At 34.0% G+C, this 15,171-nt stretch overlaps 1 protein-coding gene across 14 annotated transcripts in view; it reads left to right on the forward strand.

Annotated features, from left to right (window-relative positions):
- LOC138736839 (nuclear receptor coactivator 7-like) overlaps positions 1-10,767 on the forward strand; it is a 156,947-nt gene extending 146,180 nt beyond the window's left edge. For all 14 annotated transcript variants that reach the window (XM_069886932.1, XM_069886931.1, XM_069886937.1 and 11 more), the window contains 5 exons: positions 6,009-6,134; positions 6,218-6,370; positions 6,463-6,558; positions 8,341-8,414; positions 9,190-10,767. In XM_069886932.1, coding sequence (XP_069743033.1) covers positions 6,009-6,134; positions 6,218-6,370; positions 6,463-6,558; positions 8,341-8,414; positions 9,190-9,325 — 585 coding nt within the window. In that variant the 3' untranslated portion in view covers positions 9,326-10,767. The remainder of the gene's footprint in view (positions 1-6,008; positions 6,135-6,217; positions 6,371-6,462; positions 6,559-8,340; positions 8,415-9,189) is intronic.
- Positions 10,768-15,171: the final 4,404 nt, after the last annotated feature.

Genomic DNA, 15,171 nt, shown 5'->3' on the forward strand with positions numbered 1-15,171 from the left:
CACCATTGCTTCCATTTCTTTTATAAAACTGGATCCCACCTTACATCTCTACTCTCTTTGGAGACCTTGAAGGACAACGTCGTTCCTGAAACTGCATGATTGGTAGAGACTGAGCAAAGTCCATAACCTCTTTAGGATTGTCAAAGAACTTTGGCTAATTTCCATCCTAAAAAATCTTCAGTACCGCAGAATACCTGAATGTTGCCTTATGTCTTTTTTTCCACAACCGTTCTTTCACAGAATTAAATTCGCGTCATTGAAACATAATTTCTTGACTCAAATCTTGATAGAAGAAAAGAGGATTATTCTGAACCATCAAAGGAGATCTATTTTGCTGGGCATTTCTAATAGCCGTACGTAAAATTGTCTCTGTCACAATAGTTTAAACAACGGATCAAAACAGATCTTGGATTCTGTCCTGAAAAAGATCTTCTTCTTAAAACTCTATAAGCATGTTCCAGTATTAAACCTTCAGGGAATTTATCCTGTCCTAACACTCGTGGAATCCATTCAGTAAAAAATTTTCTTGGATCTGGTCCTTCAATGCCTTCTGGCAAACCAACAATTTTCACGTTGTTCCGTCTAGATTGATTCTCCAAATAATCAACCTTTTTTGCTAAATTTTTATTTTGGATCTGCAATGTTTCAATTATTCTATTTTCATCTTGCAGTTGATCCTGTGCATCGACTAAACCTTGATCACACATTTCAAATCTTTCAATGGTTTCGAGCTTAAAAGCTCCATTAATGACTTCCGCCATCGCATTAATCTTGGAAATAAACAGGTTCACTAAATTAGCTAAGTGACTCGATACAAAATATATCTTATCTTCAAGATCCTTAACAGACATTTCAACAGAAATAGATTCAGGCATAATGGGGTCTTGCTGTTCCTTAGAGACCACGGGATCTTCTGTCCCTTCCCTTAATTTAGTATCTTTTCTAGCAGTTTGACTTCGTATAAAAATCCCTCTCAAAGTCCCCCCAGCAATGCCAGGAGACTGAAGATCAGGGTTATCTTTAAGCCAAATCTCTTTAATCATCTTCACTGAATCGATGTCTGGAAAAACCGTTGTAATTGAAGATGCATTTTGCAGCGCCACCACTATAGCAGTCGAATGACAACTCTTCAACTCTCCAGCTGGTGGCGCCCCAGCTGATTCAACTGTCAAAGCCTCAGCAACAACACCTGCAGTGGCCACCGTGCGAAACACTGGCACCCGTCCAGCCCCTTGTTCTGAAAGCTGTTAAGTGCGACCTTCAGAGAGCCTCACCGGCTTAAAACGAAGCTTCAATGCCGAACCCTGCACGTCCTCCTCTGGATCCATTCTACGCTGAGTCCTGGCTTCTTGTAAACAAGTAGGCTCAGACAATTTCGGAAAATTTAGTTTTTTAACAGTCTGTTGATATTTTCTTTTATCTTTTTTTTGCATATAAACCATTAGGCACCAATCAAACACCTCTTATTATTTATAAACTTTTAAAAGAACTTTAACGGGCACTTAAAGACAAAACAATAAATCAGAGCCAGGAGAGGTCTGGAAGGCACGTCTGTTCCCTACGCCATCTTGCCACGCCCCCAATTTTTACTTTCCTGTCATAATAAAAGGCAGAATCAAAAGTTTGAGAGAGCCATGGTTGTCGAGGGATATTGGAAATTTGGTTCGAAAAAAGAGGGAGACCCACAATAAATATAAAGGAGATGCGTGGAGAATATATTGTATGTAAAAAGAATCTTAAGAAATAAATTAGAAAAAATAAAAGAAGGTACAAGGTGGCTATAGCAACGGGGTGAAAATAAATCCAAAAGGTTTCTATAATTTTGTTAATAGCAAAAAGAGAGTGAGGGATAAAATAGGACCCTTAGAGAATCAGATGTGGAGCCAAATGAGATGGGTGAGATTTTGAACAAGTTCTTTTCTTCGGTATTCACTAAGGAGAAGGATATTGAATTGTGTGGGGTAAAAAAAGCAAAGAGGGTAATTATGGAAACTGTAGTGATTAAGAAAGGGGAATTACTGGAGCTTTTGAAGTGTATGAAGGTGGATAAGTTTCTGGGTCCCAATGGTATTTTCCCCAGGACCTTGAGAGAAGTTAGTGAGGAAATAGGTGAAGCTCTGACAGTGATGTTTCAAATGCCATTAGAGATGGATATAGTGCCAGAGGATTGATGGATGTTAATGTGGTTTTTGTTTAAAAAGAGTTCAAGGAGCAAGCCAAGCAATTATAGGCCTGAAAGTTTGACATTTGTGGTAGGTAAGTTCATGGAAAGTGTTCTTAGAGATAATATCTGGAGGGACGGTCTGATCAGGAATACTTAATACAGGTTTGTACATGGAAGGTCATATTTGACCAATCTTTTTAAATTTTTTTGAAGAGGCAACTAGGAATGTTGATGAGGGAAAAGCAGTGGATGTTGTCTATATGGACTTCAGTAAGGCCTTTGATAAGGTTCCGCATGGAAGGTTAGTTAGGAAGGTTCAGGCGGTAGGTATTAATTTTGAGATAGTCAAATGGATTCAACAGTGGCTGGAAGGGAGGCGCCAGAGAGTCATAACTGTTTGTCAGGCTGGAGGGTGGTAACAAGTGGTGTGCCTCTGGAATCTGTATTGGGTCCCTTGTTGTTTATCATTTACATTAATGATCTGGTAAATTGGATTAGTAAATATGCAGATGATACTAAAACAGGTGGAATTGTGGATAATGAAGAAGCTTTTCAAAGATTGCAAAAGGACTTGGACTACTTAAAAGAGTAAAAGAATGGGCTAAAAGAATGCAGATGGAGTTTAATGCTGAGAAGTGTGAAGTGCTTAATTTTGGAAGGAATAAACAGGACATGCATAGTAAATGGAAGGACATTGAAGAATGCAGTGGAGCAGAAAGATCTAGGAATAATGGTTCATCATTCTCTGAAGGTAGAATGTCATGTGGATAAGGTGGTGAAGAATGCTTTTAGTATTCTGGCCTTTATAAATCAAAGCATGGAATGCAGAAGTTGGGAAATGATGTTGAGACTGGCCTCACCAATGCCTTGAACAAATTTGGATTACTGTGGGCAATTCTGGTCACCGAATTATAGGAAAGATATCAACAAGGTAGAGTGAGTGCAGAGAAGATTTACGAAAATGACGCCTGGGTTTCAGAATCTAGATTACAAAGAAAGATTGAGCAGATTAGGTCTTTATTCCTTGGAGCGTAGAAGGTTGAGGGGGAATTTGATAGAGGTATTTAAGATTATGAGGGGGATAGATAGGGTTGATGTGGATAGGCTTTTTCCATTGAGGGTAGGAGAGATTGAAACAAGAGGTCATGAGTTGAGGGACAAAAATTTAGAACTTGCATGAGGGGGAACTTCTCCACTCAAAGTGGTGGCTGTGTGGAATGAGCTTCTGGGAAAAGTAGTGGTGGCAGGGTTCATTTTGTCATTTAAGGAAAAATTGGATAGGTATATGGATGGGAGGAGAATGGAGGATTATGGGCAAGATGCAGATAGGTGGGATTAAAGGAGAGTACTTGGTTCGATGCAGACTAGAAAGGTCGTGATGGCCTGTTTACATGCTGTAATTGTAATATGGTTATAAAATATAAGAAAATACTTAAAGAAATCAGAAAGGTAAAAAGAATACAATACAAATACTCCCTTCTTCCCTCCCCCATCCTCCATCCACTCCAAATACCACCCTCCTCCCTCCCCCCCCCCCGCTCCCCCCCCCCCCGTTAGACCCCAAAGTAGGAAAAAATAATGGAGATTTAAACCATTAAGCAAATTATACATTAAGTCGCCATGAATCAAAGCCTCACCATCACAGCAGGCACCAGAGAATTCAACATCTTAACTCCATATAGTCCAAGTAAGGGCTATGCCTGAAGGAATTTCTCAAGTGTGTTAAGAATAAAAAGATAGTAAGGGACAAAATTGGCCCCCTAGAAGATCAGAGTGGCCCCCTAGAAGATCAGAGTGGCCCCCTAGAAGATCAGAGTGGTCCCCTAGAAGATCAGAGTGGTCATCTATGTGTGGAGCCTAATGAGAAGGGGAGATCCTAAACAGTTTTTTTGCATCACTCAGGAAACTGGCATAGTGTATAAGGGAGGAGGGTAAATGAGCAGTAGTGGCATGGAATATATAGAGATTAAAGAGGAAGAGGTGCATGCTGCCTTACAGTGAATAAAGGTAGATAAATCCCCTGGATCTGACATGATATTCACTTGGACCTTGAGGGAGACTAGTGTAGAAATTGCAGGAGGTCTATCAGAAATATTTTAAATGTCCTTTGCCACAGGTGAGGTGCTGGAGGATTGGAGGGTAGCTCGTGTTGTTCTGTTGCTTTTTTAAAAAAAGCTCCAAAAGTAAACCAGGAAAGTATAGGCCGGTGAGCCTGACGTTAGTAGTAGGTAAATTATTGGAGGGTGTTCTGAAAAATTGGATATACAAGTATTTGGACAGCCAAGCGCTGATTAGGAATAGTCATCATGGCTTTGTGCGTGGTAGATTGTGTTTAACAAATCTTAGAGTTTTTTGCGGAGGTTACCAAGAAAGTAGATGAAGGAATGGCAGTGGACTTTAGTAAGGCCTTTGACAAGGTCCCACATGGGAGGTTAGTTCAGAAAGTTCAGACACTAGGTATCAATGGAAAGGTTGTAAACTGGATTTGAAATTGACTGAATGGGAGAAGGCAGAGTGGTAGTGGATGATTGCTTCTTAGACTGGAAGCTTTTGATTGGTGGTGTGCCTCAGGGATCAGCGCCAGGACCATTGTAGTTTGTTGTCTATATCAGCAAGTTTGATGATGACACTAAGATTGGGGGCATTGTGGACGGTGAGGAAAGCTTTCAAAGCTTGCAGAAGTATCTGGACAAGTGTGAAGTGTCGTATTTTGGAAGGAGAAATTAAGGTAGGACATACATCATAAATGGTAGGGCACTGAGGACTGCGGAGGAACAAAGGGATCAGGGAATACAGATACATAATTCCCTGAAAGTGGCGTCACAGGTAGACAGGGTTATAAAGAAAGCTTTTTGTCATCTTGGCCTTCATAGATCAAAGATTTGAGTACAGGAGTTGGGATGTTATGGTGAGGTTGTATAAGACGTTGGTGAGGCCAAATTTGAAATTTTGTGCGCAGTTCTAGGTGCCAAATTAAAGGAAGGATGTCAGTAAGATTGAAAGAGTGCAGAGATTTACTGAGAATGTTGCTGAATCTTCAGAAGTTGAGTTACAGGGAAAGATTAAACCAGTTAGGACTTTATTCCTTGAAGCGTAGAAGAATGAGGGGAGATTTGATAAAGGTTTACAAAATTGAGGGGCAGAGACAGAGTAATTGCGAGGAGACAGTTTCCACTTAGATTAGGAGAGATAAATGAGAGATCATGGATTTAGGGGGAACTTCTTTCACTCAGAGAGTGGTAGGAACGTGGATCAGGCTGCCATCTGAAGTGGTAAATAGGGGCTCACTCTTGAGTTATAAGTATAAATTGGATAGATACATGGGTGAGGGACTTCTGGAGGGTCATGGAATGGGTGCAGGTCAGTGGGTCTAGTGGAATTAATATACTGCATACTAGAAGGGCTGAATGGCCTGTTTTCTGTGGTGTAGTGTTTTATGGTTCTTTCCCCATGCTTGTAGTGAACAGCTTATAGAAAATAAAATTTGTAAAATAGGTCTTTGAATCATTTAGATTAATTCTGGTACAATAGATGTTTAAACTTTTCATAAAATTTGAAATCATTCTGCAAATGCAATTTTTTTAACATTTTTGTTTGTTATGAACTTTGGTTTAAGAAAGCAATTGAGTGTCATTTATATAAATTCAATCAGTTGATAAATGTCCATTGAGAGCACTGATTTATTCTCCTTTTTTTTGGTTTTTCACCCAAATGTGACTATTAACTGTGTGCATTAGAAATTTATTAAAAGGAAACATTTTTCCAAAGCCAAAACACATATTGCTCAAACTGAGTTTTAGAGAGTGAAAATGGTTACAGATTTTGAAATTGATTGGTTTTGCAGATCATCACTATTGAAGAAGCAAAACGACGCCAGAGCATTGGTAGTTTTTATGAAGAAGAGGTAGAAGATCTTCAGCCTGTCCTTACAGACCCAAGTGAGCTGTTAGAGAGTTTCCACATTGAAAAGGTAGATATATTAAACACTTTCTAAGTGGTTGTTATCTTTAATGTGCAGAAAAATTCACAAATGAAATGCTTTTGTGGTTGCAGCTTGTGCGGCATCTTCCTGCAAGAACACAAGGATATGCTTGGCGCCTTATGTATAGCACAGCCGTCCATGGAACAAGTCTAAGGACGCTTTACCGCAGTTTGACTGTTATTGACTCTCCTGTTCTCCTTGTCGTCAAAGACATGGATAATCAGGTATATAACTGAATATATTTAGAAATGGTTGCTAGACAAGCTTTATTGAAGTGTAGGTAAACTGTGAATAAACCTTTTTTTTCCCTCTGTAGATATTTGGAGCTTTGGCATCACACCCATTTAGATTAAGTGAGCATTGTTTTGGGACAGGAGAAACCTTTCTGTACACATTTAATCCACAATTCAAGGTATCTATTTTCATTATGTATGTTTTAAAGAATGTTTGGGAAGGGTTGAGAATTTCCTGAAAAGTACTTGAAACAAAAATTTGTCTGGAATTCTAGTTGTTTACAGCCTCCCTATCTGGTATACCTACTCTCCGTGAAGCATGTTAAATCCCACAAATTTTTAACAATATTAAAAAGCTATCCAGTTATCCCACATTTCTATAGAAAAGGACAAACAAACTCTGAAGGCCTCATGATTGTAGTAAATATACAAAGTGCTGGAGAAACTCAGCAGGTCCCAGTGTCCATAGGAACCTTACCTTGATGAAGGGCTCAGGCCAAAACATTGGTTGTATGACTTTGCCTCCTGTGGAACCTGCTGAGTTTTTCCAGCACTTTTGTGTATTTATTAAAAATGTGTAATATCTTTTAAATGATTGATTAAGATGGAATTACTGATGTCCATGTATATGCCGTTAAAAAGAGGTGCTGCAGGCATTCAGCAATTCAAATCGTGTTTTGGCTCTTTTGCAAGCAGATTTGAGCTCATCAATGGAGATGTTGTATAAAGACCTGGAGTTTGATTAATTTTGTTCTTGACTGAAGATGAATATACTTGTTAGCTAGGGAGTGCAGGAAAGGTTCCTGAAATGGTAGGTTTGTCATACAAAGTGAGATTAAGTAGACTGGACCTCTGCTTTAGAGTTTAGAAAAATAAAAAGTCATCTTATTGAGATGGATAAAATTCTAAGAGGACTTGACATCATAGATTGGGAAGCATGTTTTCCCTTCCTAAGAAGTGTAGATCTAGGATTCAATATTAAAATAAGGATTGATTTATTTGACTAAATTGAAAAGAGTCCTTGTTCAGAGCACTGTGGATCTTTGGAATTTATGATTCAAAAGAGCAATGTTCCCAAGATTGTTTTCAAGAGAGGTTAAGAGATTTGAGGATAGCCCAGGACAAGTGTTTTGATATAGAAGATCACATGTAATCTTATTGAATGGCAAAGGACCACTGAGGGGCAGATTGGCTTATTTTGATTTTTTTCTCCTACTGTTCTTTAGCAATTTTAATGTTTATTTATAGGCTCTGTCATCCACAAACTTTGAAAGTATATTAAACAGTCAATGATAAATATGGATTTAAAAGTAAAAATTAAAACATAAAATACTAAAAAGAACTGCATTGTGTCAGCCTTCTGTGTTTTCCTTGCATCATTCTACTCCATTGATGTGAATGAAATTATAAAGCTACACCTTGAATCGATTCAATTGGTTGATTTTCCAGTATTACAACAGGAAAATGTAAATATTAGTTTGTCATATTCAAGACACAATTCTGAACACAATTGGATTGACAGCATAATGCCCCATTAGTTATAAAGCAATAGATATGGAAAACCTGCAGTCAATTTTGTTTTGAACTTGGAAATATGCATGATTTATGATAAAGAGATTTTTTGAAGGGGGAAAAATGTAAAAAAAATTCTAGATTGGATTATGGTTTTTGGAGAAAGATGGATTTTTTATTGAACTAATTAAAAAGTGAATACTAGAGCATATATTGTGCAAGAATTGTTGATAAATCTTTAATAGGACAACTAAGCATGGACAATAATGATGCCCCATTATCACCCACATTTTAGAAAGTTAGAAAATCAGCTCTCAAATTACAATTCCTTCATTTTAGAAATAATAAAACAGATTTAATTAATTTGTGATGCAAGTGTAACCTTTAGTACCTAATGTTCCTGTTCTATCTGTTCATTAATTTGAACATGAATCTTTTACATTTAATAGATATTTAGGTGGAGTGGAGAAAACTCGTATTTCATTAAGGGAGATAAAGACTCTTTAGAACTAGGTGGAGGAAGGTATGTAAATACTACATTATCGCTTTTTTAAAAAAAATCACCCTGCAAATTCATGTATACTGCATATAATTTATGTTTTGTGCTTTTCGGACATTCTGTTTTAAAATAAGGCTATTACAATATCCCAGTTGATAGTTTAAATTATCAACTTCTTGGAGACTAAAACATAGTGCCAATAAGCCCTTTTAGTCCATTATTTTGCTTTCATATAAGTGAGTTTTCTGGTTAGTGTCATATAAATAAATTGAATATTTCACTTTGGTAGGAAAACGAAATGATCTTTCCATGAAGAAAAAGAATTGATTTCTCAAAAAAATTAAGTAAAAGAGGTATCCTAATATAAATGTTGCATTTGCCAAAGTTTCTAAAAATGATATCCACCCAAGATTTTCTTCTTTTTGAATTGAATATTTGTAAAATGTTCTATATTTAAATATAGAATGAATAATGTTAAATTCCTTGTACATTGTACTGAAAATATTTTGAGATAAAAAATTATGACCTATTCTTGGGATCCACATTGATTAGATTGAATCCATGTATACTGAATAAATTGAACCCACTTGAAGCAGTAAAAATAGAAAATATTTTCTCTTTACCTGACCTGAATTTGTACCTTCATAAGAACAGTGCCTCTTCATGTTAATGAACAATTTCTAATTATGATGTCATTAGTTCAAAATTGATTGTAAATTTTAAAAAGATACATATACACACTAATGAACTTGTTGTTGAGTATTTTGTATATTAATAATCTTAACATTCTGTATTTCAGTGGCCACTTTGGCTTGTGGCTAGATGCAGATTTATACCATGGACGAAGCAACCCATGCAGTACATTTAACAATGAAACACTCTCAAAAAAAGAAGACTTCATTGTTCAAGATCTTGAAGTGTGGACTTTTGTATGAGTTTGCTTGATTGCTCTTGGTTCTACTGTCCAGTCCATTGGATGCTATGATTCCACTGCTAGCTGCCTTATATTGTGTCCAGTGCTCACAATGTACTGTAAACGAGCATGTTTCTGAATGTTTAAGCTACACTTCTAATCCTGAACTGCAAAACAGATGACAGGGCACAGCTTACCAGAATGGCAATGATTCGTTTTCATTCTGTCGACTTGCTTGGAACCACTACGTGCTAAAGGAAACCAGCTGAGTTGGTGAAAATTTTTCAGCAAGAAATGTTGAATGGAAAAGGGAGAGCAAAAGAATACTTCTGTTATTATAGATGTAGCTCATTCCAAATGCTGTCTTAGCCAAAGAATAGTTGGTAATAAACTGAGTACAGCCATAGCCACTAAGTAAGGCAGTGCTTTTCAATTTAAGGGGATACTTAATATGTAAGCATTTTGCAACAACAATGCATGTTGAAGGCACATGTTGCAATATAAGTATGCTTGTCTAATTTTAAATTGTTTTTATGACATTGCTTAAAGTCTGACTGGAAATTTTAATATCCTCTAGGAATGTGTGGTGGTTTTCCAGTAAGTGGAAAAAAATTGAAATAATGTCCTGGAAAAAAAAATTACAATTATGCCAAGGTCATTTAAATGCTGTAGTACAGTTCTTTAACTTTTATTTTTGGTTACGTTGGATGTTGTATCCTTTTGTTTAGGAATGGTTTTATATCGGTGCAGGCACTGACCATCATGTTTTAAATATTTATTTATAATTAACAACATAATTATGTAATATTCTTATTTCTGTATACATTTCTGCATTCATTTGAACATTCCAGTATCTTGAGGGTACAAAGGGAACCTAAATGCACATAAAGAACATCAAAACACTTCGGTAGTGTGGCACCAAATGCAATTTTAGGTGTAATTTTTTTTCACATTTTCTCCATCTTAATTAAAGTTCATTATGCACAATGAAGTATGTGAAAATGTTCTATAATTTTTGGATTATTTTGATAAAGTGCTAAGCATAAAAGAACTTCAGGAGAGCTTAGAACACAAAGATGGTTTGTTTTCTCTTGGAGCAGATCATTAAAATATTGATGGAAACAGCATTATTTGTTTTCTATAAGGTGCCATTTCGAATTCAAGAACTAAAGAACATACAAAGTTACGTTTTCATAATGTTTTTGCATTTTTGCCTTTGTGGTGCTGTTTAAAAATATCTGACTGAGCACGAAATGTTTCACTTTTTTTTAAAAAGTTTCGCATTTGATTGTTAAATAGCTTAAATCATATTGTATTTAAAACACTTGTTCCTGTACTGTCAGAACAATCAAAATTGTATCTGAATTCTGTATCTGTGAATGTCAATTAAACAAAAGACTCGCAGTATATTGAATAAATGTTAAAAGAGCATTTTGGAATAAATGTTTACTTCGGAAGGAAAAACATGTTGATATTCAATTACTGAGTATAATATTAGCACTTTTTAAATCACTCTCTAAGTCTTATTTTTCTGAGTTGCCAACCTGTCCTTGTGCTGATCCAGACCACAACTGCCATAGAGTTGCTTCTTTTTTTTTAAACATTATTTAAAGATTTTATTACATGAATAAAACAAAGAATTTACATTTAAAGAAAAATAAAAATAAAGTAATTATTGCAACACAACATTAATAACCTAACTTGAGTCAATCTAACCCCCCCCCCCATATATACGGTCACTAAAAAAAACTATATATATATATATTAAAAAAACCCACCCTTCCCCCCAAAATAAAGAGTGAAAAATTAATAGTTAGTAATATATATAAAAAAACACTCACAAACAAAAGAAAATAAGTAAAAATATTAATTAAAAAAAGTTATCAAATCTAAAATATCACACATAAAACATATTTAAATCAAACTTAATTGTAAGTACTTAACAAATGGAATCCACTTCATCTTATAAAAAGACATCTTATCTTGAACTGAAAAAGGTATCTTTTCCATAATTAAACAAGACTTCATCTCTAAATACCATGTATCTAAGGTTAGTATATTTCTATCTTTCCAAGTAAGTGCTATACATTTCTTAGCCACTGCTAAGGCTAAATAGATAAAAGAAATCTGATAATCATTTAAGCCTAAATCAAAATGATTGCATATTCCCTAATAAAAATATATCAGGATCTAATACAACATAGATATTATATAAACTATTAAATATAGATTGAATACCTTTCCAAAACTGTTGCAATCGATCACAAAACCAAACTATGTAAAAAAGTATTAGCCGTCTGATCACAACGAAAACAACAATCTACCTTACTAAGACCAAACTTTTTTTAATTTCTCTGGTGTTAAATATAATTGATGTATAAAATTATAATTAATCACCGCTAATCTAGCATTAATCAATTTCCGAATACTATTCTGACAAATTTCCATCCAAGCTTCTTCAGCTATTATAGAACCTAAATCTTTTTCCCATTTCAACTTATCTTTATCCCAATCTGTCTTGTTTTCATTTTCTTGTAAAATACAATACAAATCAGATATATACCCCTTTTTTGGTATGGAAAGTACATATTTCTCAAAACTAGTTTCAGGCAATAAAATCATATGTCGGCCACATACCTGTTTTACAAATGATCTTAACTGATAATATACAAATACAGAATTTCCACTAATACCAAATTTCCTTTGTAATTCCTCAAAAGAACAAAAACATCCTTCAAAAAAACAATCTGATAAATTTTTTATTCCTTTCCTTTCCCATTGTTTCAAAGTAATATTGGAGACTAAAAGGAACAAGTTGATTTTATATAATGGCAATCGCCCAGACCATTTATTTTTAAGCCCCAATTTATTAAGTTTACTTGTCCATAAATTCAATAAATGTTTCAATATTGGTACATCATAAGTTCGTAATAAATTTTTATTCCATCGAAACAAAAACTCGTGTGGAAATTTTTCTAAAATTACTACCATTTCTATCTTTGCCCAACTAGGTGGGTCCTCCGTATTCATCAATGCACTAAGAAATTTAAATTGAGCTGCCTCATAATAATGTTGAAAATTTGGTAATCTCAAACCTCCAAATTGAAAATCCCACATCAACTTTCTCATTGCTACCCTTGGAAATTTTCCCTTCCATAAAAAATCTCTAACTGCTTTATATAAATCCTTAAAAAAACTTTTTTTTAAAATAAGGAATTGTTTGAAACAAGTACTGTATCCAAGGAAAAATATTAATTTTTATAGTGTTAATCCTCCCCAATAACCCTAAAGGTAAATCCTTCCACCTAATCAAATCTAACTTAATCTTTTTTATTAAAGGAAGAAAATTAATTGAATATAAATCTTGATATTCTGTATTAACATTAATTCCTAAATATTTAATTTGTTTAGTCCACTTCAAATTTATAATATTTTTATATATTGAATAATCATCTTTCCAAATTGACAAAATTTCACTTTGAGCCCAGTTTACCTTATAACCAGATAATTGACCATAATTTTCTTGAATTGCTGGTAAAGAAATATCAGGATCCACCAAATATAATAAAACATCATCAGCAAATAAATTAATCTCATATTCCTCATTCAAAACTCTCATACCCTTAACATTTTGACGTATTAATTGTGCCAAAGGTTCAATAACTATGGCAAATAAAGCAGGTGACAATGAACATCCTTGCCTAGTAGACCTTGTTAAATCAAAGGATTCTGAAATCTGCCCATTGGTAGCAACTCTAGCCTTCGGACTATTATATAAAGCCTTTATCAATCCAATAAACGAGGAACCAAAACAAAATTTCTCAAGTACTTTAAATAAAAACTTCCATTCCACTCTATCAAAAGCCTTTTCTGCATCCAACGAAACCACTATTGGATAATTCATTTGAGATTTATATTTGTTTATCAAAGTTATTAAACGCAAAATATTATCAGACACATATCTATTTTTTATAAATCCTGTTTGGTCTTTATGTATTATTTTAGGTAAATATTGAGCTAATCTATTAGCCATAACTTTAGCTACAATTTTATAATCCACATTTAACAACGATATTGGTTGATAAGAAGAAACCTGTAAAGGATCTTTATTTTTTTTGTATAACTGTAATTATAGCATTAGAACAAGATTCAGGTAATTGAAAAGTTTTATAAATTTGCTGTATTACATCCTTATAAATAGAAGATATATCAACATAAAAAGTTTTATGAAACTCTATAGAAAACCCATCTTCACCAGGTGCCTTTCCATTTGGCATATCTCTTATTGCCATTTCAATTTCATTTTCTATAAAAGATTTATCCAACTCTTGTCTATCTTCTTGATTCAGTTGTGGCAATTTAATATTTTTCAAAAAAGAATCTATTGCATCTTCAGTTACATCTTTACATTCTGAAGTAAATAATTTTTTATAAAAATTACAAAATTCCTCATTAATTTCTTTTTGTCTAAAAGTAATGCTGAATTTCTTTCTAATTGCTGGTATAATCCTAGATAATTGTTCTTTTTTTCAACTGCCATGAAAGGACTTTATGAGCTTTCTCACCCCATTCATAAAACTTATGTTTAGTTCGATTCATTAAACATTCAAACTGATATGTTTGTAATTCATTATATTTAAATTTTAAATTAGTTGACTGATTCTTTTGCATTTCAGTAGGATTTTTTTGAAATTCTTTTTCAGTAACAGTTATCTTTTTCTCTAAATCTTCAATCTCTCTAAATCTCTCTTTCTTTACTTTAGAAGCATAACTAATAATTTTACCTCATAAAAAAGCTTTCATTGCATCCCATAAAACAAAATGACTAGAAACAGAATTAATATTATTACTAATAAAAACCTCAATTTGTTTTTTTAAATAACTAAAATTCTGGTTTTTGTAATAGCATAGTATTAAATCTTCATCTTGGGGTTCTCTGAACATCTTGCAAACTCTGATATTCTAATAATAGTAATGAATGATCTGAAACCAACCTTGCCTTATAATCCACAGATATAACTCTATCTTGCAAATGCATTGAAATTAAAAAATAATCAATTGTTGAAAAGAATTATGGCGTGAAGAGTAAAAAGAAAAATCTTTCTCTGTAGGATTAAATCTTCGCCAAATATCAACTAAATTCAAATCTGTCATCATGTTAGTCACTTGCACTGCCATTTTAGATTTCTTAATTGCTCTTGGATACTTGTCCAATAAAGGCTCCAATACCACATTTAAATCTCCCCCAATCATCATATTAGAATTTGCTTGTCCAAGTAATAAAGACATATCCACAACAAAAGCTGTATCCTCAACATTTGGAACATAAACATCAAGCAAAGTCCAAGCCTCGTTAAAGATTGTACAATTCAATTTTAATAATCTTCCACCATTTTTCTCTTCATTCTGTAACTGAAATGGTAGATTCTTGTGCACCAAAATTGCCACTCCTTTTGCCTTTGAATTAAATGAAGAATAAAAAACTTGTCCAACCCATTGACGTTTAAGTTTCAAATGTTCCTTATCCGTTAAATGAGTTTCCTGCAAAAAAGCCACATCAACTTTTAATTTTTTTAAGTAAGCAAGTACTTTCTTACGCTTAATATGGTTATTTAAACCCTGAACATTAAGAGAAGCAAACTTTAATTTAGACATTTCTTACAACAACACAATAAAAAAAGAAAAAAAAAACAAGAAAAAAAACCCTCCCCTTATCCCCTCTTAAAACTACAACAAAAAAAAAGAAATAAAAAGGAAAATAAATTATTTTTAAAAAATAATAATAAAAAGAAACTTCACTCCTTAATCCAAAAATTAATTTTAAAAAACAGGTAAGAGGTTACGACTACCTCCTCCTGTCTAAACCGC

Source organism: Narcine bancroftii, chromosome 6 (assembly GCF_036971445.1).
Source record: "Narcine bancroftii isolate sNarBan1 chromosome 6, sNarBan1.hap1, whole genome shotgun sequence".
Lineage (NCBI taxonomy): Eukaryota > Metazoa > Chordata > Chondrichthyes > Torpediniformes > Narcinidae > Narcine > Narcine bancroftii.